Source organism: Gopherus evgoodei, chromosome 14, assembly GCF_007399415.2.
Source record: "Gopherus evgoodei ecotype Sinaloan lineage chromosome 14, rGopEvg1_v1.p, whole genome shotgun sequence".
Lineage (NCBI taxonomy): Eukaryota > Metazoa > Chordata > Testudines > Testudinidae > Gopherus > Gopherus evgoodei.
The window spans coordinates 7,320,209-7,346,721 of NC_044335.1; the positions used below are offsets into that span (position 1 = coordinate 7,320,209).

Genomic DNA, 26,513 nt, shown 5'->3' on the forward strand with positions numbered 1-26,513 from the left:
GTCCACACGAGACAGCTTGCAGAATCACCTTTTTAGAGCACAAAGTGGATTAGGCCTTTTTGGTATTAAAGTCAAAAATTATAAATAATTTAACACAATCAAGCTCCAAAGCATGCGTTGCAGTGGCATGGTAACTCCTTTGGTGAGCATTCAGCAGTATGGATCCATAACGCAGAAACAAGCCCTACAATTAATGTAAATACATAACACGCACTTTTCAGGCTCTTTTGAACGTCTCCTGTATTCCTGCATTCCTTTCAATGCATACTGGAAACAGGCCTAGTGAAGCAGAAAACACTTGGTATTATGGATCCATAGCCCAGAATGTGAGCCATCCTTCATATACATTCACAGCATATGGCAAAACAACTCTGAACCCATTCCTTTGTACACCCTGATTGTACCTGTTATATATATGGCAATACTGAGGCACACAAGGGCAAGTTAAGGACAGTCCTTGGTATTATTAAGTCCATTTAGTGTTGATGAAAGGAACTGATTGACAGCCCTGGAGAGGGGAGTGATCTTCTCAGCCACAGAATAGGTAGAACATGGACACCTGCAATGCATGATTCCCGCACTGCTCAGATGTCTCATCTCTGTACCAGAGGGAGCATCTCTTAGGACGAAAGAGGCATTCATTCTCAATGAGCCGTTCAGTCTTTGGCATCTCTGCTGAGACTCTCAGCTAAGGTACCATTTAGTGCCAGCTGGAATGGCATTTCCTGCACTAGGAACTTGACTGCAGGTACCAACTGATTTCACATAGGCCATGAGCTGCTTCGTTCAGGCACTAGTCAATTCAAATTCAAACTGGTGACCTAGAGCTGAAAGGCTCTATAACCCAAGAGCCATCCCCTAAGCAAAGTTTTAACTCTGGATTTCCTCTCTCCTCTGCGTTTAGTTCAGGCCCGTAATAGTCTCGCAATAGATTTTTTTCTATTTAAATTCTACAAAATAATAATATTCTCTTCTGCAAACAACCATTTGCACAACCGCTATCAATAGAAGTTACAGTCCTAAACCCTTCAACGGATTTCATTTGCTGAACTTATGTTTACAGCGACTATAGATCTACATATGCAGAGTCTGTGTCCATCCTTTGGGCCTCGCCAAAGATCAGGAATGTACAGAGCCCCAGGGCATTAACTGTAGCCACAAGGTTGAAAACAGAAACCCAAGAACCAGTGGTTTCAATCAGATGCCCGGCTAAATACACACAAACGACACCTGTGTACAGAGAGAGAGCAGAAATTAATCAAATGGAACTTGGCCAGGTCCTCGCCCTGTAATGTCAGCTCAGCCGGAGGATCCCCCATATGAGGGACAAAATTCCAGGAAAATCCCTTACCTAATAGGGCTCCACCTGTATTTCCAACGCCTGTAAAGAGAAGAAGGAAACCACTGCATCACATCAATTTGCACCCGATGATTCTAACCATAAGATACTTGCTAGGAATCTGGAAATTTCAACACTTGCATGTGCCCTTTCGATAGCCTGACTCCTGTGTGGGCACAAGCCTTAGACTCATTAAAGTGCATGCACGTGCAGTTATTTGCACCTGCCGAGGGCAAGGGAAAGCACATGAATAAGCACAGGGAGAGCTGAGCATTGATAATCTAGCTCTGAATGTGTACAGTGCTACTCCCAAGACTTTTCACTCCCTTTGGGTTCGCTCGCGCTGGTTAGACACAGCCCCACTGTGTGGGTGTCAGGGTAGAGCTGCAGCTCCCCATGGGGTAGAATGGGGGAGAACTCTTGGAAGCAGACTTCCTCCTTGAGCTTCCAGAAAGAGCTTATCCACTGCTACGCCTTTCAGGCAGTGCAGCATATACTTTCCCTAAGGTGCACCTAAGTCGCTCAGCTGTCCAGTGTGTGGAGGGCAGGGTCCACCTCCTCCCCATCCCCCTTCAGGATGTCTTGCTCTCCCAGGGGGATGCAGAGACTGCCCGTGAGTCTGGCTGCTGTGTAGGAGAGAGAACTCCTAGCACACTCCCTATGCACCCATAAAGCCACACAGTTTCATAAGTAGGGCCCTACCAAATCCACAGCCATGAAAAATGCGTCACAGACCAAGAAAACTGGTCTTTTGTGCACTTGTACCCTGCACTATACAGATTTCATGGGGGAGACCAGCGTTTCTCAAATTGGGGGTCCTGACCCAAAAGGGGGAGTTGCAGGGGGGTCACAATGTTATTGTAGGGGAGGTTGTGGTAGTGCTATTCTTACTTCTGCACTGCTGCTGGCGGTGGTGCTGCCTTAGAGCTGGGCAGCCGGAGAATGGCGGCTGCTGGCCGCGAGCCTACCCTGCAGGCAGTGCCCTGCCAGCAGCAGCGCAGAAGAAGGGATGGAAATACCACGCCAGGCCATCCTTACTTCTGCGCTGCTGCTGGCAGCGGCTCTGCCTTCAGAGCTGGGCTCCTGGCCAGCAGCTGCTGTTCTTCGGTTGCCCAGCTGTGAAGGCAGCACCACCCAGCAGCAGCACAGAAATACGAGAAGCTGTACCACAATCCCCCCTACAATAACATTGTGACCCACCACACACAACTCCTTTTTGGGTCAGGACCCCTACAGTTACAGCACCACGAAATTTCAGATTTAAATAGCTGAAATCATGACATTTACAATTTTTAAAATCCTATGACCATGAAATTGACCAAATTGGATCGTGAATTTGGTAGGGCCCCATTCTCATAAGCACCCACAGCGCATTTGGGCACAATCTTGCCCTTTTTAAATTTCTCTCCGACATGCAGAGCTGGGTCATGGATGTTAGCAATCTCTACCTTCTGTTACATCTCTGCAACCCTAATCAAGTCAAAAGGCTGCCTGGATTGAGCCACGTTCTGCTCTCAGCTACTTGTGTTTACATGTAGTTCCCTGGGAACTATTCCCCATACATGGGTATATTTTCTGTGCAAATAAAAATTGTTAAAAATGCCCCCTTACCAAACAACAAACCAGCACACGACGGAGCCAGATCCTGAACGTTGACTGAAATGCCACTGTTCACAAAGAGAAGAGAAATTAAAGGCTTTTTATTTTTAAACAGGTTTTGATTGTTTTTCAGAATTTACACAGGATAAGCGTGCTGTTTCTCAGTGAAGGGAACCAATCTGAACCAACCCTGTGAGGAGAAGGAGGAGGGAACTGAGAACCAAAATATGGTTGAAATTGAACCAAGATGGGAAAATAACTGAATGGAAAGACTTCGAAATAAGAAGCAAAGAGCTTCAGTATTAGCGGGAAAGTACAATAGATAGAGTGGTGGTTAGATGGCTGCAGTTACATTTATAAAGTGTTAAGTGGGGCCAGAACGAAATTTGAATTCTCTTGAGTGTGTCCATCATTAGCCTGCTAGAACGTGCCAGCTTCACTGTGGCAAGACTCAGACACTTTTCCCTGCTAGACTAGGACTAGGTGTTGCTGTACCAGTTCAGACCCACCAAAATCTGATGCTTCGATTAATAGCTTTTAAGGCAAGAAGGAACCATTAAATCAACTAGTCTATCCTCCTTCTGGACTGAAGCCCAAGACTCAGCATCTCCCCTGGCCCCCCATGGGGCTGAAACCCTGAGCCCTGGTGACTCCACTTCCCATGAGGCTAAAGCCCCATGACTCCTCTCCCCACAGCTTAAGCCAGGAGCTCTGCCGCTCCGCAGGGCAGAAGCCCCAAGCTCCTCCCCCACCCCCAGCCCAGTGGTTGAAGCCCAGAGCATCCCCTTCCCTTCCCCTGCTGCTGGGCCCTGGAGTTTTTATATCATGTTGGGTGGGGGGGGGGACCCAGAAAGAAAAATGTTAAGAACTCCTGCATTACATCCTCCTCCTGCATGTCACAGGCCGTAGAATAACACCCAATTACTACTGTATGGAGTTCAATAACTTGTGTTTGACTAAAGCATGCCTTCCAGAAACGCATTCCATCTTGAACTGAAGCCATCGGTAGGGACTCCACCACTCCCCTTGGTAGTTAGTTCCAATGATTAACAGCCCTCACTGTTAAAAAAAAAGTCTTATTTCTCATTTAAATTTGTCTGGTTTTAACTTCTAGCCATAGGTGGTTCTTCTGCCTTTCTTTGCTTCTATGATAACTCAAATTTAGAGGCAGAAAGAAAACCAAACAGTTGTGCTAAAATTGGGAAGAAATCCCCAGTTCTAAGTGGACAATAAGAGAGAAGTAAATAACAGTTTTAAAAGGATGGGGTGAATTTGCCAATGACTTCACTAGAGGCTGGCATATGTAGGAAGGTGCTGTGGAAACTCCTCTTGTGAAAACCTCATAATGCATCTCAGACCTGATTTGCAGCAACCTGGCTGCCCCATCTGCTAAGCAGCATATTCATCCATTACCCCTAGTCTGGCCCTGTGCTGGGCTGTTTCAAGACTAAGCTGAGGTAATGGGAAGGTGGTGAGAGAAATCCTTGAATTTGAATCGTGTCATGTATTTAATATTTCCCAACAGTGGGTATTTACAAGGATTTAGCTGGCTGTCTTGAGTTACTGACACATACAGTGCTCATGTTCTGGACACTTCATCTTTATGTACAGTCACTGCTCAATAAAGCCTGGATAAATCCTCAAGCCTTCAATCTTAGATTAGAACTCTTCACATGTAACAAATAAAACATTGGTTCAATTTGTCTGCTAGGTGTTTGACATATAAAGGCAGCATGGCTTATTGAATGGGGCACTAGAATAAGCCTCTGAAGACCTGGATTCTATTCTTGGCTCTCCCATTGGCCAGGTGGGTGACGTTGGGCAAGTCACTTAATCCCTTTGTGCCTCAGTTTCCCAGTGGGGATAATGACATCTGCCTCCTGAAAAGTACTCTGTCAGAGCTATGCACTACTCCTATGATTATTACTATTATTACCTGTGGTTAAAGGTCTGAAGTCCAATTGAGACAGATGCAAATACTATAGCTTTGCAAAAACTGGATGTCTGACCCATGCACAAGGCAAAAATGCTTGATACGCCTGATCCGATGACCTAAAGGAAAAAGAAAATTAAAGACATCTGCAACAAATTCACAGCGAGTTGCAGGGAACAAAAGTAGCTACTATTGCAGACGGGCTCTCCCTTTTTGAAAAACGATGGGCTCATTATGGTTCTGTACACAGAGCTGGGTGGTTCTTACGACTTACTTTCCTCTGTATGGCACCTTCACATTCCTAAGGCAACGGCCTACGGGCACAGACAAGTGCCCTTTTGTGAGGTGGAGGCAATGGAGCATGTTATAGAGCAGCGTTTCCCAAATGATGGGTCCTGACCAGTGTTCCCTCTAATTTCTTACATTCATGTGTGGAATGAATTTTGTGATGTGCACCAAGATGAAGGTGGTGTGTGATACATCACCTTCATAATGGGGTAGATAACAAAATTAATGTGGTGGGGTGGGGCCGAGGGGTTCAGAGTGTGGGAGCGGGGCTCAGGGCTGCGGCAGAGGATTGGTGTGCAGGGGGTGTGTAGGCTCTGGGGTGAGGCCAGAGATGAGGGGTTTTGGCTGCAGGCTTCCCCAGCCCTCTCTCATCACAGCAGCTTGGGGCCGGGGAAGAGGCACCTCTCCCTGGCCACGGCAGCTCTGGGGCAGGTCCGTGCTGGATCCTGCAGAGAGGGCTGCCTCTCCTCACCGCAGCCCTGAGCCCCTGTGTGGGGCTTAATAGGCAGCTGCGCAGCTTGGAGGAAACAGGTCCTGACCCACTAGTGCAGGGCTAGTCAATTACTTTTTGTCACGGTCCAAATTTCTTGGTAAATGGTATAGTTAAGATCCAGCCTCCAGAGAAAATAATAATAACCCCCGCCCCCCAACAATAATGATAATAACTAAATGAAAAGATATCGGGGTCTGTTCAAAAGTGGTCCAGATCTGGCCCATGGTCCCCCTATTGACTACCCGTGCACTAGTGGGTCGTGGGAAGGGTCTAGGTGGGTTGCCAGTCACTGCACCCCCCATGCCATTCTCCCCCTCCCCATGCTCTTTTCTGCCCGGCCGGGGAAGCAGGCAGCAGCACGGGGAGTGGGATCCAGGCAGCAGCAGTGCGGAGGAAGCAGCCGGAGCCAGCAAGCTGGCTGATAGTGACTGTGGCCTGGTTGTAGGGAGAGAAGAGCTGACTGGATGCAGCAGGGGGCAGAGCTGGGAGCATAAAGGCAAGAGGCTAGGGAGAGCTGAGCAGGGATTTTGGCAAGGCTAGTGAGGGGAGAGCGGGGGCTGAGAAGTGGAATGGGGAGCAGAAGGCTGAGAACAAACTCAGAATTGCTGTTGTACACTCATAGGATTTTAGAAATAGTCATTCCTGTACATCTCTATGTAACGGGGGCTCCTCATAAGAGACCAAACATAGTTGGGGGGCCACCTTAGTAAAATGTTTGGGAGCCGCTGTTCTACAGAAGGGATGCGCTGCTCTCACATGGGGATTTTGTTCTTGTTCATTCTTTTGCTGTTTCCCTTCATCCAAAATCTGAAGAGTCATTCGGTGTCAAAGAACACGCTTGCTCTGCGGGGCTGACAAAAACCCTCCATATCGCTCACAAAATTGCCACTACCAGGCAAACTGTTAAAATATCCTGGTTTGTCAAAGCCCAGTGAAAAAGTCATGGCCTTTCTCTGTGTCCTTCCCACAGATGCTGGTTACCAGCTATCTGCCTAGCTATGAAAGCTCTTTTTTTACAACCAAGATCATGAGTGAAGCTTCCCAAGAACTCGAATCTGATGTCCACTGTTAGACTAATATGCAAAATCGGAGCTAACAGATAACTGATGTTTCACTCGCAGGCTTTCGTCTTCTTACCTGCATGAACTTACGAACGGTGATCGTTTTATAGCCTGGAAGGGAAAAGGAAGACGATTGGAGGCATTTAAACTAGACCCCTCTCAATGAAGCAGGGACTAATGTTTCAGTCTAGAAGAGTTCAACACCCATAGTTTGGGCTCATGTCAGGAGAGTGAGTATAAGTTAAACTTAACACACAGGGTCAGAGTCTGTTTCAGACATGTGCCTACAACTCCCATACAAGACAAAGGGTCTGGCTACACTATGAGGCTTTTAGCTGCTGACAAAAAACTTCCACCCCCCACAAGAGGCAGTGGCTTTGTCGGCAGGAGAGCGCTCCTGCCGACAAAGCACTGTTCACAACGGCGCTTTTTGTTGGTAAAACTTTTGTTAACAAAATGAGAAAATGTTTTGCTGATGAAGTACCAGCGTAGACAAACCCAAAGCGCATTACAAATAAGTAGAGGCCGTGTAGAGGACAGTATTTATCCAAGTTCCAGGCCAGAAGCTCAGCTTCCTTTTTCTCCCATCAAACCCGTCTCCTCCCATCCAGTCTTTTCTTTGCATTATGAAAAGACAGAGCTGATGAACAACCCAAGGATCTCTTACCCTGATTGATCAGGTGATCAGACAGGAATCCGCTAAACAGACTTGTTGGGATTGCAACCAGCCATGGCACTACGTTAAACACCCAGCCCTGAAAGGGAGAAAAATCCTCAAAGGAAAAGTGAAGAGAACCAATGTTCACATCCTGCTAATGGAGCAGGGTTTGTTTGCAACTAATGGATTTTATACTGCAGGCGCGTCGCATGGGACATTAGGATTTACTCTTTCCTGGTGCTTTTGCTCACCTAACACAAGAGCTTTAAACCACTTTCTCACATTCCTTCCAATGCCCTACAGAGTTCGGTGCATTCCAGGATGGGGCCTGAGGTCTGTAATGTACATGCACACATGGTGCTATATAAATAAGTGAATTGTTAAATACCATAAAGTCTGACTGGCTTTACACCCATGACAGAGAGGCAGAAATTTCTCTCTACAGTAGTAAGGAAGGATTAAAAGTTTACTGGCAAACAAGATTCTGCGGCACAGAGCCAATATGCAAACTGTGTATTCTATCCAGCTTCATGGGTCACCAGCAAAACTGCAGACTAAATTCAGACTATAGCCGTTATATTATTAGCTAGCATTTCCATGCAACTGAGGGAACACAGCTGGGTTTTCTGGTGCCAGGGTTGAGCTTTCAAGACTGATAAAGAGGAAAATTTTGCTTCGTCTTTTCAACTGAGAAAATGTATTATGGATGTAACTGAAGACGACTAATGGAAATATTTTCAAAAGCACCTAAGTAATGTAGGAGTTTATATCCCATTGGCTTTCAGTGAGATTTTCAGAGGTATTTAGGTGTCCAGTGGGATTTTCAAAAGCACCAAAAGAGGTTAAGCCTCTAACTGAGTTCAATGGATGTTAGGAACCTAACCTGTTCAGACGCTTTTGTCAACCACACTAGGCACACATCTGCATTGTTAGGAACCTAAATACCTTTGAAAATCTAGCCCTTCATCACGTTTGAAAAAGGAACTTAGGCTCCTAAATTGCATTGCCAGTTTGCAAAACAAGAGCCTGATTTTCAGACGTGCAGAACACTTGCAGCTCCCAATGATGCCAGCTGGAGCTGTTCTCGCTCAGCACCTCTAAGCTTGTGGCCAAAATATACAAGAAGAACATAAGGACATGGAACAGTGCCACATAGTTCTTTTATAGAGTCCATTTTCAAACCATAGCACACTTCACGGCATGGGCCAAAGGTACAGGATTCTCTTCATTGAATTGGACTTTAGCAGAGGGAGAAAAACAACTCAGCTGCAGCATGTATGTTTGGCCAGTAGGTGACATAGTTTTATCACATTAAGGATTATTGTCAACCCTTTCAATTTACATTGAATGAATCCATGTTTTATTAATATTTACGAAGCAATGGCCAGATGCAGGAATATTATATAGAGCATCTTACATAAGGGCACAGGAATTAAATATGTAACAGATGGCTAAATTACCAAATCACTGCTACCCAAGCGTATTACAAGAGGTGCTGCAAATCTTGTTATAACAATATGTTTGCTGGTTTAATACATGATTTTAATATAAATATCAAGTATGCCATAAAGCCCCTCATTAATGTAATAAATGTACGGGATCCTGGGAAATTCCAGAAACACACGACAGAGCCACCATAGAAAAGACAATCTCGGGATTTCTGTGGGCAGAATGAATTGTAAAAATACAAGATCTCAGCCCGGAAGAATTTTAACCAAGTTTCAGAAAAATGGGTGATTTATTTGTGCAGAACAGAGAGGGGCCTTTCTTCAGAGCTTTCCAAATAAAAAATGTATATTAATTAGTAATGAAAATTTTTATCATTGTAACAACTAACAATATCACGCCTCTAAGCTCGGCTATGCCAGTACAGTAACAAAGGCCCTCGGTGGTTGTCTGAAATTGCTTGCAGCTATGAGCTCTGTGCCATCCTCACCCACACAACAGGGCAGCCTAGAGACCACAGAGAACTCTGTGAGAAAGGGATTCATGACGGGGAGCTGCTGATGTGCGGGAAGTGCAGCATGTTGACACTGCTGAAAAGGATCAGAGCAGGCAATGCTATCTCTTGGCACTGCTAGTACGTTTGGATAGTTAAACAATATGGCCACATCCTGGGATTAGATCCCATGATATCAATGTGCAGGTGCAAGGGGGGGATTTGATGGCATGGATCAGGGCCTGTATTTGAAGCTTTGTTTTAGAAGGGACGTGTGGGAGGTACAAGTTTCTATTCCCCTATTATTAAATAGCTGGACTCCTGCATATATCAAGCATATACCCCCTGCTTGCCAACACCTTCATGTAAGAATCAGGGGTAAAGGCAACAGGCCACCATCATGTATCTAAGGTTACAGCACATCCATATGGGGAAGAAATCATTCCTCCTTCTTCTCCCTTCTCTCCCTCTCACCAATGCTTGATCCCAAGGAAAAGCTTTTCTCCTATACTGACACTGTCTTCCTGTCTCATCCAAAATCCGTGGCCCAGTTACCAGCTCTGTGTTTTGGGGGAGTTGCGTTAGATCTCATGGGCTACAAAGGAAGCCTTGGACAGTGCAGGAGCAGCTTCTTCTTGAGATCCTGACATTATGGAGCAACCGAGACTGTTGCTCCTTGACATACTCTCAGAGGGGACTCTGCGGCAAGACAGGGCAAGCAACAAAATGTGAGTGAACCTGTCAGAACAATACAGAAGGACTAGGCCATTCAAAATCAAACGTAGGGGCGAAGGGGACTAAAATCAACCTTCTAGTGTTATTGGCTCATATACCGAAAGGGCCATTCTCTTCAGGCCTGATCCAGAGCCCGCTGAAGACAATGCAAAGCTTCCCAGTGTTAAGGGGAGCTAAGTAAACACATGGAAATACTACATCTGTTTGCTTGTACTGAGCTTTCAGAGTCTCCGCTTTGCTGTGGTGTCAGCCTACCTTAGACTCGGGAAAAGTGTCCTTAAAGAAAGTTGGCAACCAGGAGAGGAGGGTGAAAAATGTGCTGCCCGTAGAAAGCTGAGCTACTATGACAGCCCTGTAAATATACAATGGGAAAAAGAATCAGTCAAGATGACAGACCACATTGGATTAAAAAAAAGGGGGATTCTAGCTACCCACTACTTCAAGGCAGTGATGTCAGGCATATATATAAACCCTCTATAGCACTGAAGCTGCTTCCTGCGATTTACTAGAGATACCTAACCCCACGTGACTGCCAGAGCAAGAGGAGAGAGCAATGCACCAGTGAATTCTCATGATGCTTTCACCATAGGCAGCTCTGAATGGGGCCTTGATATCTTGACAACTTAAGATACAATCAGTGCTGATAACCATCATACTCATGGAGTGCGTCTCAGTATGAAAGATCCCATCAGCTCCTTACTTACAGCAGGACTTGTGCCTTTCCCTGGGATTTTGTTTAGGTCCTGCTAAATGTCTGTTGGGCAAACATGTCCACTCAAGCGATATTAGTGATAATAAGCAACTGATTTAATCTAGTATACTAGCTAGGGTGGTGCTGCCACTGAAACAATAACACAGACAGTTTGGAACAGAACCCTATCTGACAGGACACTGCAATGCAAGCGTACCAGGAAGAATTACTAGCTTCATGTTACACCTACATTATTAATATAGCTTCATTCTCACCAGTGCATCCTCGGCACCCTTTCCAGAATACTGCCCATTTCCCCACCTATCACCTTACTGTCTTTAAAGCCATGGCCATTTTCCCTCAGATCCTGTCACTGTCTTTCCTTAAATGGCCATAAGGCAGATGTGCTGAGCTACAGAAAACACTCCCCTGCTCTGGGCTGGACAGTGTTAAATCCAGAACCCTAAACTAGGAGGATGTAATGTCTCCTGAGATACTTTATTAAGTCAAAGTGACAATTAAAAGGGCATTTTTTGGTTGTCTCTCTCAGCAACGAGAGCAAAGATTACAGCACCCAGTGTCCTCTGAGCCACAAATGCAGAGTGTATGCAAAGAGAGACCAGGTGGGGGCACTAATATCTTTTATTGGACCAACTTCTGTTGGTGATAAGCTTTCGAGTCACAGGTCTTGGAAAAACCTGAAAAAGAGCTCTGTGTAGTTCGAAAGCTTGTCTCTCTCACCAACAGAAGTTGGTCCGATAACAGATACTAGTGCCCCCACCATGTCTCTCTAAATACAGAATGTGGCATTATGCCCTGGACTGTTTGAAGCACAGACAAATATAATTCACACAGGATTGGATGCTGTAAAGAGACTCACTCTGCAATAGGATAATACCCTGCTAAATGATGATGATTAATTTACTGCCTAGTGATCATAGAATCATAGAATATCAGGGTTGGAAGGGACCTCAGAAGGTCATCCAGTCCAACCCCCTGCTCAAAGCAAGACCAATTCCCATCTAAATCATCCCAGCCAGGGCTTTGTCAAGCCTGACCTTAAAAATCTCTAAGGAAGGAGATTCCACCACCTCCCTAAGTAACCCATTCCAGTGCTTCACCACCCTCCTAGTGAAAAAGTTTTTTCCTAATATCCAGCCTAAACCTCCCCCACTGCAACTTGAGACCATTACTCCTTGTTCTGTTATCTGCTACCACTGAGTCTAGATCCATCCTCTTTGGAACCCTCTTTCAGGTAGTTGAAAGCAGCTATCAAAGCTCTTCTAATTCTTCTCTTCTGCAGACTAAACAATCCCAGTTCTCTCAGCCTCTCCTCATAAGTCATGTGCTCCAGCCCCCTAATCATTTTTGTTGCCCTCCGCTGGACTTTTTCCAATTTTTCCACATCCTTCTTGTAGTGTGGGGCCCAAAACTGGACACAGTACTCCAGATGAGGCCTCACCAATGTTGAATAGAGGGGAATGATCACGTCCCTCGATCTGCTGGCAGTGCCCCTACTTATACAGCCCAAAATACGGTTAGCCTTCTTGGCAGCAAGGGCACACTGTTGACTCATATCCAACTTCTCGTCCACTGTAACCTCTAGGTCCTTTTCTGCAGAACTGCTGCCTAGACATTCGGTCCCTAGTCTGTAACAGTGAATGGGATTCTTCCATCCTAAGTGCAGGACTCTGCACTTGTCCTTGATAAGCTCATTGGTGTAATGATTATTGTTTTGATTCGGATATTTACATGGCAATGATTTGTAAACCTGTTAAAAATTCCTAAATAAATAAATAGCTATCAAAAAAAAGTAGCAACAAGAAAACCAGATTCTGCATGAGAGAGGGGCTGACATGCACAATACACATGGCTGTGACATATACTCACCAGATAGGGGCCTTTTTAAATAACTGCTTCCAGGGAACTTTGGTCTGTTTGGATAACGAGAGGCCCTTTGCTAAATGTTCTAAGTGAATGATGAGTTCTGCAGGGAAAAAATATATCAAATCAAAGCTATGTTTTCCAATAGTCTATACAGACACGCTGGATCTGTTTTATCCTAGGGCTTAACCACACGGTTTAAGAACTGCTTAAAATGTGCATTCAGAAGGATAACCCTGGAACATCTATGCATTAAACCATAAAAACTACTTTAAGTAGCCATGGTGTTCTAACTAAACTTCCTCCAAACCCCTACCTCACGCACACGCACACACACACGCACGCCTCCAGACACAGCAAAGCAAGAATTAATGCTGAACCTCTGTCCTGAAAGGACCTTGGTGTGGTCTCAGTTACTGCCACTGGCCTTGACAAATGCAGCCCCCACCCTGCTCATGTCCACTCAGAAGGCTGTTGCAAAGATCATTTTTCTAGCCCATTACTTTGCCCACGTCACCCTTCTCTATGCATCCCTCCACTGGTTACTCTCTATTGCATCAAACATGGGCTACTTGTCTTCACTTTCAAGTCCCTTACTGGCCTATCCCCCACCCTGCCTATCATCTCTCCTTCACTGTCGACTCCTGCCTGCCTCCATTGCTCAGTTGATCCATTTTCAAACAAGCGCCTTTGTGCTTCTCCGATGCTGCCCCTTACACTTAGGAGATGCTCCGCACAGGGGCGCTGGAACAGCAGGGCCAGGGGGCCATGGCCCCATCACTTTCTACCTGCCTTAAGGGCAAGTGACGGAGAGGAGGGGGCAGAGAGAAGCAAGTGGAGGTGGAGTCTTGGGGGAAGAGGCAGAGCAAAGGCGGGGCTTCAGCGGACGAGGGAGTGAGGGTAGGGACTTAGGGAGAAGAGGTGGAGCAGGGGTAGGATCGTGGTTCATGTGCCGGTGCCCCCTGCCCACTTCTAGGGAGCTTCTGGTGCTCCTGACTCCTTCAAAACATCCAAAACCCACCTAATTATGCTCCTTCAAGATCCTCCTTAAAACTCTCATTTTCTGTATAACTTACAAAAAATTAACCCAACAGCCAGGCTGCAATCCATGAAGGTACTTAGGTGCCCAAGTCAGAGGCTTAAGGACCTAAGTCCCAGTTCTGACTCCACTGCCATCCATGAATCTCCTGCCAAAACCTGTAGGCGCCTAAGCTCACTCAGCACCCAAGTTTTTGCAGTAAAAGTTCTCTATGCACCTACGTTTCTGCCTCAGCCCCAGAGAGATTCACAAACCAGGAAGAGCCAGTCACATGTGGAGCTGATCCAGTACGTTTGCTCAGAGGTGGCCTAGCAGGTCGAGTGCAACTCAGAATCCAGCCAGAGGAGGAGGTGGTAGTGCCACCTGTCATTTGCCCCAGGGTTAACAATTGCCATACATCACTTTCCTGTCATTTCCACAGCACAGCCTAGTGAATAGCTATTGCCAGTATGAATGAATAGGGTGGGAGGTTACCTTTTTCATTCAGGAGGTATTTGCACATGCAGTAAACCCAGAGCAAAGTGAGTAAACCAGAGAAATAGAAGACACTTTCCCAGCCATACCAGTCCAGAAGGAGGGACCCTGCCCCACCAATCACCAGCGTCCTGGAAGGAAAAGCCAGAGAGATCACGAGACTGATAAGAGTGTTCTTTGGGCAAACTCACAATCCATGCATCAGCAGTAATGAGTCAACACTATGGTTTATTGGATGTTATTTATCCAGCCCTCAAGAGCTGTTCATCTTATCAAACATTTGCATTGGCTAATCATTCCTACCCCAATAATGCTGAGAGGATCGGTTGCCTGGTTATTAAAAACCACTCCACTGTACTACAGACCATTCTAGTGCCACTGCATTGGAGAAGAACCTGCTCTATTTCTTAATTTGACACTTTGGGTCAAATCCTCAGCTGGTGTAAGTCAGAGTAGTTCTACTGAAGTTGTTGGAACATGGTCAATTTACACCAGTCGCGAATCCAGGCCTTTGTTTCCTACTGATGTCTGAAATACCTGCCAATGAAAGGATGCCACAGAGCATTCTGAGGTACACTCTGATTGTAGGCACTGAGACGAGGACATTTTAGCCCACTTAGGTATGTCTACACAGCAATTAAGCAGCCGTGGCTGGCTTGTGTCAGCTGACTCGGGCTTGCGGGGGCTCAGACTCTGGGTCTCTACAACTGCAGTGTAGACATTTTGGCTCAAGCTCCAGCCCACACCTGGATGTCTACAATGCAATTTTATAGCCCTGCAGCCTGAGCTCCATAAGCCCAAGTGAGCTGACTGGGGCCAGCCGTAGGTGTTTAATTGCTGTGTAGACATACCTTAGTCCTTCAAGCAAGATCACCATTTATATCCCAGAATACATCTATCCACAAAAGAAAGTCACAGGACGGAACTGAGTGATAAATAGATATGGTGCATAAAATACTACTGCTGCTTTGCAGCTCTATAGCCCTTTCTATCAGAGGTTCTCCAAGAACTTTACAAAGGTGGGAAAGTATTATTAATCCCCATTTAACAGAGTGAAACTGAGGCACAGGGAGGTTAAATGACATGCCCAGGATCAAGCCGCAAGTCAGTGAAAGGGTCAGAAACAGAATTCAGGACCCCTGATGCTCTGTCTTGCTCTTCCTGCTGGACCATGCCACCTCCTGTTGGAAACCAAATGTAATAGCAACTCCTTCAAGCCGCTTACTCAAAAGAAAAGACAAAATCCCATTAATCCTCAACACACTTGAGAGAACAAAATATTATAAAGGTCAAAGACTTCAGTAATGAGTGTGTATATTCTATAGAAACTGTCTGAGCCTTCTTCAACTGGAACAGATACCCTCCAGGATCCAGTGTTCCAGATGTACTTTGTGGGTGGGTGTTTTTGCCTATAGAAGTTTAATGGCACTTTATCTCCTATGGCATCCCTCTGAGACTCTGGGCTGGTCTACACTACGGGGGGAAATCGATCTTAGATACGCAACTTCAGCTACGTGAATAACACAGCTGATGTCGAATATCTAAGATCGGATTACTCACCCGTCCTCACCACACGGAATCGATGTCTGCGGCTCCGCATGTCGATTCCGCAACTCCGTTGGGGTTGGTGGAGTTCTGGAATCGATATAAGCGCACTCGGGGATCAATATATCGCGTCTAGATGAGACGCGATATATCGATCCCCGAGCAATCGATTTTAGCCCGCCGATACGGCAGGTAGTCTAGACGTAGCCTAAGTCACTCACCACCCAAAGAAAATGGAACTTACCCAAATTGAGAGCCAGTCCCTACTGTGCTGCACGTGAAAGCTCGCTCACTCTCACAGACCTTCTGAGAAAAGAGGCTGGCCAAGGCAGGGAAGTACACTCCTAACAACAATGGAAACGAAAGAGTCAGCCGTTGCCAGTCAGGGTACACAGCAGTCAAACTTGCACTCGCATGTTTGACTCAAAACGAGTCAACAAAGCAATGACCTCCCGGTGTCACACACCAGTATGACTTATGGCAGCCCACAGCTCCCCTTGATATACCATATGGTCACTTGGAAGCTCAATTGTGCCTTCTCTGTATCTGCTGCCATGCCCCCCTTTACTGTAATATCTGAGACCCTCCCAAGTGTGAGTGCATTTATCCTCACAACTTCCAGTGCGATAGGGCAGGGCCTTTATCCCCATTTCACAGTGACTTGCTAAAAATTACACGAGGAGTCTGAGCAGAGCTGGGAACTGACCCCCGCTCTCCTGACTCCCAGGCAGGGGAACCTTAACCACCAGGTCAGCACTCCACTGCTACACAATAGCTGAGTCACCCCAAAACTGATCCTTTTTCTCCCTCGGGGTTGAAAAAGCTTTAGTAACTTTTAATCCTTATAAAATAGATGCCAGCTTTTTCTTATGGTGATGTGGGTGATTCACCCTGGTTCTGGTGATGACAACATCATGTGCTCTGCTGAGTGCCAGGGTCACATGGGATAGCATCCCAAGACTTTGCACAGTAATGGCACCAGATGGTTTCAGTGGGGAGTTGACATTCATGACACTATGGAGACAGATGTGGAGAGGATGTGAAACTCCCAGGGTGGGAGCCAGGGAAGAGTTGAATTCTAGGCTGGGTCAGCTGTTGCAGTGGTTAAAATACGGGCTAATTTGCACATGGTTAAAATTGGAGTGGATGCTACTAGTGTTAATCTAGTCCTTGGTAGACATGTGGCCCCGAAATAGTAAACTCTTACACAGAAAAGGAGGAGTACAAAGAAAGACGGGTGGGGGGAAAAGGAGTAAGCAGGAGAAAAGGCCCTCACTGAGAAGCTATGCTGACCTGGTAGCTTACAAAAATGTAGTTATTTATAATAATGTATCAGGCACCCAGTCTGTGGAGGCAGAAGCCCCTAAACGAAACAGTGAAAATAACCCAGAGTTTCTTATTGGTTAACAAGAAAAAGTCACCCAACCAACTTTTGGGTAGCACTTGCCAGGCTTCTACACTTCCAAGACCTAGTTCAGCAAGTGGAAGAGAAAATCATCCCAAATTATCAACGTTCAGGAGAAAGGCCAAAGAACCCCTCAAATTGCAGGTGCTTTGAAGCATGTTTACCATTTCAGAGGCAGACACAGAGATTAAAGCTTTGTATAATGACAGCACCTTTCTCAGAGACAAATTTCTCAATTTGGTAGCCACTCTGCACCCAGCCACAGCAGTTTTTATAACAGGAGTTCCAGGTGTGGGGGCAGCTCAGAAACAGCCTGCTCTAACCAGCATTGCAATTTACATATTGCAGTTATGACTTTCATTTGAATCCATCATATACGGAGTTGCAGTATAAGCATGGGTGGGACGAACACATACACAATTTTTTGTCTCACCTTGCAGTAGTCCCATGAGGAATCGAGCAATTGTCATGAAAATCAGGTGGGCAGAACTGATATAGGTGAGCAGTGGAGTGATTGCGGTGATGAAACCCCAGGCAGATGCAGAGAGGAGAAGGACTTTTTCTCCTCCGATCCTGAAAGATAAGCATGAATTATGCAAAGGGGGAACTGTGGGTAGGGCATGGGGTTGGCGCATGGACTAGGAATCAGGACTTCAGGTGTCTCTTTCTAGCTGTTTAATAATGACAGTCAGCCAGGCCTCTCCACCTGATCTTCCCATCCCACAAATGTCCTCAGGGATGGCCAGCTGACCTGTGCCCTTCACCTTCTTCCTTCAGGGAGGTGAGAGGCAAAGCAGACCCTTCCCCATCTCAGTTGCACGTGTCCTGTACCATCATGTAGCAGCAGAACATGGCATCATTCCTACCATTTAACTGCATGTCTGAGAGGCCCTAGAATGCCACTGAGAGTGAAGGGGTACCCAAGGGAAATCCCCACTTGCTCCCCAACAGCAGCAGACAGTGGGGATAAGTGACTGAATCCCAGCCACATTCATACTGTCTGGGATGGAAATTGATTACCCATTCCACCTGTCCATACACTTACATCTTCAGTGACGTGTGGGCACCCACGGGGAAATAAACAAAAGCAGGAGCGTGTTAATTACAAGCCCATCTTAAAAACACAAGGTGAACACAGGTAAAAGAGGGTGAGAGAAACCTGATTTTAAAGCAACAGAGAAAGTTTTACAAACAACAGAGAAAGTGTAGTTCTCAGCTTGTTTAGTACTGGGATCTCCTTTTCTATCCTGGGAGCTTACCTCCATCCCAAATAGCCAGGATCCCCTTCCCAATCAGCAGTGCGGAAGGGCAGGCTGGTCATGAGCTCGGAGTTGAGAGAATCCCTGATGCAGGGGAAGTTTTAACAACAAGCAGTCAGCACTGTACTCTTTTTCTCAAAGCATGATGGCATTTTCTGTTCCATCCGCTCTTTAGCATTAGTTCTGCTTGCTTGTAACCTTTCGTGTCCTGTGTGCACTTTGCTTGCAGAATCTATTAAAGATCACAATGTGATGGCACAGCCCGCTGCACAGACAATGTGCAACTCCGAGACTGTGTTTCTTACACAAGATTTTACAGGAAAGCCGTGCCCTCTTAGGACACTGCAGTCTGGTGGATGAACTCCAGCAGGTAATTACTGGGGTTTCCACAAAACAGCTGACTGGGTTTTTTTGGTTTTTTTTTTTCAATTAATACAATCAAACTGTGCGGCACATGCTTTTCCCAAGCACGACTAGAGGCTGCAAAGGGGAATAAACTCGGGAGGAACTGCTCAGAAACGTGGGCATGGAGCGAAGAGAGAGAAAACAGATTCCGCGGATGAGAGGAAGAAACGAAGAGTTGATTTCCCTGCAGACCAGGGAACGGTGCCCCTCGCTGGTTGTTCATTGCTTGAATAGCCAGTCTGAAACTTGCCATCCACAAGGACGGCGTTTAGCTTTTGTTAATAAATAGATTGTGCTGGATGTGAGCTCTTGGCTAATGCTGGCTATGGGAAGAGCATTGCAATGATCACCATCCCATAATAATACAGACTGGTCTACACACAAGTTTTGTACTGGTATAACTATTTTGGTTAGGGCTGTGATTCTTTATGGCAATAGTTATACCAGTACAACCCCTAACGTGGATGCAATTCTAAAGGTGCCTTATACCTACCTAGCTTACTCCTCTTCCTATCCGGGAGTAACCGGTAGTAGTACAAATGCCAATTGATGTAATTGCGGTCACACTAGTGGGGACTGTACAGCTTGAAGTATACCGGCATAGTTTAAAACACGACAACTTTTGCAGGTAGGTAATTCCTAAACTGCACATAGGCCACACTGCAGCAAAGCTCCTCAGAACTTGTGTAACTTTAAGATCAGTGACAACTTAGAAACCAGTGGGGACCACTCACATACTTAAGTTTAGGCAAGTGCTTAAGTGCTTTGCTGGATCAGAGCCATAGAGCCTGATCCAAAACTTACTGAAGTCAATGGAAAGGCTCCCATTGACTTCAATGGACTTTGAGTCAGGCCTGCAGTGCTTTTCCTCCAGAGATATCGATGTACTTCACAGATAGTTTATCAATCCTCATCCCTTTGGGGTGGAGGTTAGATACCAGGTAACTTTGCCAAAAAAATTGATTGCAAAAACTGAGCAAGGGATAATATAAGGAAGTTCTAGTACCGATCACTGAGGTGCCCTCCGATGATCTGAGTTAAGCAGTAGCCCCAGAAAAAGCTGCTCAGAACAATGCCGGACTGTTTCTTGTCCCAGTCGAAGTGGCTGCTCATGGCCACAGCACAGATAGGCATGGTCACCCTGGCACAGTAGAGTAAACAAGTCCCAAGCAGTAACATCACAGTCCAGATTCGAGATTCGGGCCTGTAAGGATGAAGAAAGAGATGGGGAACAAACAAGCACTGATACAAACCCAGGTACCAACTTGTGATTCAGACCACACAATGCTGCCACGCAGGTCAGGCAGGTTTCCCTGAGTGCTTTCACAAGCCAGATAAGTCTATCTTTAAAGAGCTAAATGTCATAGCAATGCCAGCTTTGCACCCTGTCAGGCACATTCAAAGAGTGCTTCATCCACCTGCCTTTATGTCCTGTGCTGGTTCTTTAATTGTAAACACTGCTTTGGTCCCAGCTGTGAAACAGGCAGAGTAGCAGTCCTGTTAGTCTGTATCTGCAAAAAGAACAGGAGTACTTGTGGCACCTTACAGACTAACAAATTTATTTGAGCATAAGCTTTTGTGGGCTAAAACCAACTTCACTATGTATCCAATGAAGTGGGTTTAGCCCACGAAAGCTTATGCTCAAGTAAATGTGTTAGTCTCTAAGGTGCCACAAGTACTACTCGTTCTTTTAGCTGTGAAACACTTAGCAATGTTGATATTCCAATTGCAGTCTTTAGGTTTCCGATTTATGCTGTCTGCAGATTAGGGCATAGGTCACTGCATTGCTTACTCTTGGTCCATGTTTGGAAGAGTTGTTTGCTGTTGTTTTTATAACCAAATGGATTAGAAACTAATATTTTTTTAAATATAAATAACAAATGTAAGGTTAGTGTAACAGGTTGGCAGCTTTAGCCTGAGACACCTTTTCTTGATAGCAAGCGTTGATTAGGCTGAGAAAGGGCTAAGTGGGTTTTGCTGACTCAGAGGCAGGTGATTTGTTACCACTCAAATATCAGGAAAGTAGGCTTTCTATAAAGGAAGGATCTAAGGTGTGGACTCATCTGTCCAGAGGGAGGATCCCTAAGAAAAGACAAGGCCAGAAAGGTTTGAGCTAAACTTTACTAATATATTATTGCTAGGTTTTGTATTAAGAAAACCAAATACCAGGGAGGAGGGGAAGTAGATTGTGTACAGGATGCACCCTGTGTCTGAGAGCAGGTAGGGGATGGCACCTGCTTCTACTTCGATTCTGGAGAACAATTCTGCAGCAAAGACAAATGTTCTGCTGTAAATTTAGGTCCTGTTTCTGCAATGTACCATATATGGGTACACCCCAGTTCCTGTGTAGAGCCCTGCTGACCTCATCCCCCTGTGCACTGTACATTTCAGAATAAGGGCCGTGGTGATGGGGGAATTAACTATTATTTATTTTTACAGTAGATGACAGGGCCCCATGTGCTAGGTGCTGTACAAATATATAACAAAGAGGCAGTCCTGATCACAGAATACATGGAATCATGGAACTAACCCCCTGCACCTTCCATCCTCCTTTGGACATCTTTGGTACAGAAAATGAATATCTGTTTTTCTTTGTTACAGTTAATTATGATAGATGTCAGAGTCCAGTTATCCCAATATAACACAAGCCATTTACAAACATATCAAGGAGCCCTGTCACAGGCTGGAATAAAACACAATGAGTGGTAAAAACATGCCAGGCTGTTGTGCCCATTAGAAATTAATTTATTGCTATCTCCTGAAAGGAAGGGCAAGGAATTCAGTGTCAAGTTTTAGCAGGAGGTATTGGGACTTTTCATTATGTGCTTTGAAGCTTTCCTCCCTCTCCCTTCACACGCACAATAACTAACTCAAAAAATTACATATTCTGGCCTGAAGAATAATTAACCACATTGCACCTTGCCTGGCTAATGTAACAAACAGCGACTGTGACAGATGCTCTTAAAATGCCCTTCAAAGGTTATGTGAAAAGGAGACACTACAGCAGTGGAAGTTTAATTCACCCTGAAGCTGAAAATGATCTTTTTTTTTTTTTTAACCTGCAAATGGAAACGCCCTCCCCCACCATCCTCAGTGCTCCGGTGTTAACTTGAGAACTCTTGGCCGGAAACGGCCCTGACCTAGTTTTGTTTAATGTGGTCAGCTAGTCCCAGTAAAACTAAAAACACAGGTGTGCACATTCTGAACCTTTGGGCTGACCTAAGAAGGGCAGAGGAGCCAGGCTGGGTCTACCAAACATGATGCTTTTAACTCACATTATTTTCATTTGTGGTATAAAATGTTATGAAAAGTTTTTTACATTTTTTTCTGTTCTTCCTTATGATTAAGGCTACGTTTTAGTCTTGGGTATTTTTAGTAAAAGTCATGACCAGGTCATGGGTAGTAAACAAAAATTCACAGCCCGTGACCTGTCCATGACTTGTACTATATACTCCTGACTAAATCTTGGGAGAGGGGGCGGCCTGGGTGGTGCTGCGGGTGCTCTGGAGGGGGGACATGTTTCGAGGGAGCAGCCTGGGACCTCTGCTGGTGCTGGGGGGCTGGGTTGGTGGGACTGGCAGGCTCCCTACCCGGCTCCTTGCAGCACTCCCCGGAAGCGGCAACATGTCCCTCTCTCCCTCCCTCTGCTCATAGCTCCAAATACTGCCCCCACCCCGGCTCCGCAGCTCCCATTGGCCGGGAACTGTGGCCAATGGGAGCTGCGGGAGTGGTGCCTGCAGATGGAGGCAGTGCGCAAAGCTAGGAGCTGAGGGAGGGACGTGTCACTGCTTCCGGGGAGCTCCCAGAGGTAAGCGCCGCCTGGAGTCCTCACACACACACCCCACCCTGACCTCCCTCCCCCTCATCCCTGAGCCCCCTCCCACACACCAACCCCTGCTGCTGGGGACAGTGGCCTGAGACTGCCCCAGCAGTGGCCACTGCAGAAGTCTTGGATGTCCCAGACAGTCATGGAATCCTTGACTTCTTTGACCTCCATTATAAACTTGCAGCCTTACTTAGGATCAGAAAAGAGGCCTGATTCCCTCCTCGTGGGAAAGGAGACTGAGCAAAGGGGAGGTAAGATGCTACCGTGTTGAGGCAGCACACGGGTGTGAATGTCTGCGTGGAGGTGCAAGGCAAGAGAGACTCAAGCCCACTAAGTTCAATTGTTCTTTATAATATGGCCTGGCACTACTTGATCCGGTGGGTCTTTGCAGGGGCAAGTACAGAGGCCCAGATCCCCAAAGGAAATGAAAAGGAAACGCTGACTGAGGGTAAATATTTTTTGCTGGAGCAAGATACCTCCTGGCCCTACATACCTTTGAGGATCTGTTTGCAGTGTTGTTTTAGCCATGTTGGGCCCAGGATGTGAGCAAGACAAGGGGGGCGGGGAGAAGTAATACCTTGTACTGGACCAACTTCTGTTGGTGGAAGGGACCAGCTTTGGAGCTTCACAGATAGGGTGACCAGACGTCCCGATTTTATAGGGACAGTCCTGATTGTTGGGTCTTTTTCTTATAAAGGCTCCTATTACCCCCCCCCCACACACACACACACGCACACCCTGTCCCAATTTTTCACACTTGCTGTCTGGTCACCTATTCATAGAGTTCTTCTTCAGGTCTGGGGAAGTTAACCAGAGCTAAATACAAGTTGGGACAGATTGTTAAGCATCAAGGGTTCACACATGCTGTAAGAGACAATTACGGGTTAGCAGGCAGAGGTGTTACCGATTGTTATAATGAGCCATAAAACCAGTCCATGGTTTTTAGTGTCCTGCAGAGTTATCCATTTCAGTTCCCAGGCCTGTGTTTTGAAGGGGTGGTGCAGGTTTCTTTCGAGGATGAGGACTGAGAGGTCAGAGACTCACTTTGAGGAAAGTGTTTGACCACGGGTGAGAGGATATTTTTGCCTTTTTATCATTTTTCTGTGTGAGTTCATTTGAGAGTGTAGTGAGTGAGTCTGGGCCAAAGTCCTTACGCCCTAATGCAAGTGTGACTAGAAGGCAGGCACACGAGTCAAGTAAGGGTAGGTGCTAGTGCCCCCAAACTCAAAGCAGTCAATGGATATGCTCCCTTGGCTCCAATGGGCTTTACATCAGGCCCTCTGCAGAGGTTAGCTGACCAACAGCAAATGTTAAAAATCAGGACGGGATGGGGGGTAATAGGAGCCTATATAAGAAAAAGACCCAAGAATCGGGACTGTCCCTATAAAATTGGGACATCTGGTCACCCTAGCAGAGGTAAGGGCTTACGCCTTGTATCAAATCAATATAGTATCATTTTTACAACTATATTTCACTGGTGTCTATGATTTCACAAGGCAGTGGGAGAGTCAGGCCCAGGATGTTGACAGGGAGTGGCTGGGTCTAGAGATACAGGAGTGTGTTTGATCGTCAACAGGCAGAGCAGTTGCTTAACTCACACTCCCATCTGGTGTGACTCCTACACTGGGTTGCTGCACAGGCGGCTCTTTCATTAACACTGGATCAGGTTCTCCTTACCTTGTGCCTATGCATGTAACACGCTGCACCCACACTGTGTAGGATCAAGGCCTATGGCATTTTAAGTAGGGGTAGCAGAAAAGAGGAAAGACGGTGGTGTGGTTAAAGCACTAGCCTGGGATTCAAGACCATTGCTTCTATTCCCAGCTCTGTCACAGACCCTTTATGCCCCCTTTGACAAGCCACTAAATCTCTGTTTCCAATGACGATAATAAGCCTTCCTTTGTCCATCTTGTCTTTTTAGATGGTAAGCATTTTGGGGCAGGGACTATCACTTACTGTGTGGCTGCATGGTGCTTTGCATAATGCTACCCTAATCTTGCTTGCAGCCTTTAGGCTCTACTGTAATAAAAATAATAAATAATATACAGAAACCACAACATCCAGGGTGATTGGAACACAGAAAACAGTTTTCTCCCCACGGGTTTTTGACAAAATTTCTGTGTATATTTTCCAATGAGCTTTAGTTTTTAATCCTTTTTTTCCTAAAGGGTAGCAGATTATTTCACATGGCCTGAATATTCTCTTTGATTACTGTTCTGTTCTATTTATTTCTATTGTTTTGATTTTTTTAAAAGTCTAGCTATAGCTATAAGCATAAACCAGGTGGAGAAGTATGAAGAAGACTCCAGGATAGTACAAGGTTCTTAGGCGACATTTCCAGCCCGAAAATCTACTAAAAAATGCTGAATGTCACACACAAGCACTAGGTGCCCGCATCCACACCAAACCATTGAAGGAATTAATCCTGTGCAAGGATACTGATGTGCTTACATCAGAAGAAAGAGCCTCAGTTGTGGAAGCATTTTTCTCTAATTATAGTTATATAGTTATGTAACTGCGGATGAGTCACTCTTCTGCCTAGCTCAAAACAACAACATACAGGGTTATTAGGCAAGTCTTTACAGACATTGGGGCGGGGGGAGGAAATATATGACCCTATCTCAAGAACTAAATATTAATAAATAAAGAGCTTTTGCATGTCTGTAACACTCTCAATCTGAGCTCAATGTGCTTCACTGGGTGAGGCTCTGTGGCCTGCAGTGAGCAGGAGGTCAGACTAGATGAACATGCTGGTCCCTTCTGGCCTTAAAGTCTATGAGATGTTAATAAATTCAACCTAATAACCTCCCTCCTGAAGGGAGAAAACATAATCTGTCTGTTACCGATATGGAAACTGAGTCACAAAAACACAGGTCTAAGTGACTTACTCAACATTTCATATAACAGTGGCCAAGCTGGGAACGAACTCAATTTCCTGATGTCGAGTCCTAATGCTCTCTTGAGTTTTCACTTCCAGTCTCTCTTCAGCTCTCCACTACCCTGGAGACTTGGGATCAAGAACTAGTCCTGCTGACTATGGCCTGGGAGCCCTGGAGAGACAATAGGCCAGATCCTCAGCTGTCAGATGGGGCTCTCCAATCTCCATAATCAGGGGTTCTCAAACTGTGAGTTGTGACTTCTCAGATGGTCACAATGTTATTACATGGGGGTTGCAAGGTGTCAGCCTCTACTCCCAAAACCTGTTTCATCTCCAGCATTTATAATAGTGTATAATACAAAAAATGGTGGTTTTAATTTATAAAGGGGGGGCAGCACTCAGAGGCTTGCTATGTGAAAGGGGTCACGCATACAAAAGTTTGAGAACTGAGACTAGCAGCTGTCCCTCAGCAAAACAAGTGGAAGATATGTCTGCTCCTGCAGGGAACTGAATACACATCAGCTCTCAAACTAATGCTCCCACTTTTCTTACCTTCACAAAAGCTTCACAACCCCCCAAGCTACACAGGAAATCATAAAGATGAAATAGAAACCTGTGGTTCCATCCCTTTCCCGCAGCATCTGGGGCACATGTGTGTGATGGGGGAAGTTCATTACCTAGAAAGTAATCTTTGTTTTATCAAGCACTGGCCAACACTGGGACACATCTATAATCAGCTCCTGTGTTTGAGCCACAGTAAGCCACGTAGGCTTGGGTTTGGTTCGTTTATTCTGACAACCCTCAGACAGCGGTATCTGACACTGCCGTTTTTCCTTCTTGTACGGCAGTGCTGAGCTCCATGTCGCCATCAAAGTAGCTCTCTGGCTGTTCACTGGCTGTTCACTGCAGCTCTGCTTTGAAGCATCCCTGGGTAACAGTCCCCGGGGACTGTGCTCATACAAGCGAAACAGCTCAGGTGAAAGCAAATATCACTCTCTAAAATTTTGTATCAGTTGAGGACAGTTTTGACTAATTTCCTAGGATGCTGCAGAGCCCCCAGAG

The 26,513-nt window shown here is 45.9% G+C and overlaps 1 protein-coding gene across 1 annotated transcript in view; it reads right to left on the reverse strand.

Moving 5' to 3' along the window:
* Positions 1-1,066: 1,066 nt before the first annotated feature.
* The window catches only part of SLC17A9 (solute carrier family 17 member 9), a 31,636-nt gene continuing 6,189 nt past the window's right edge, over positions 1,067-26,513 (reverse strand). Inside the window, exons 2-13 of the mRNA XM_030533409.1 lie at positions 19,754-19,951; positions 17,517-17,656; positions 15,923-16,022; positions 14,134-14,264; positions 12,627-12,723; positions 10,301-10,397; positions 7,381-7,468; positions 6,790-6,824; positions 4,875-4,990; positions 2,951-3,006; positions 1,352-1,381; positions 1,067-1,230 (exon numbers count right to left, since the gene is read on the reverse strand). Coding sequence (XP_030389269.1) covers positions 1,067-1,230; positions 1,352-1,381; positions 2,951-3,006; positions 4,875-4,990; positions 6,790-6,824; positions 7,381-7,468; positions 10,301-10,397; positions 12,627-12,723; positions 14,134-14,264; positions 15,923-16,022; positions 17,517-17,656; positions 19,754-19,951 — 1,252 coding nt within the window. The remainder of the gene's footprint in view (positions 1,231-1,351; positions 1,382-2,950; positions 3,007-4,874; positions 4,991-6,789; positions 6,825-7,380; positions 7,469-10,300; positions 10,398-12,626; positions 12,724-14,133; positions 14,265-15,922; positions 16,023-17,516; positions 17,657-19,753; positions 19,952-26,513) is intronic.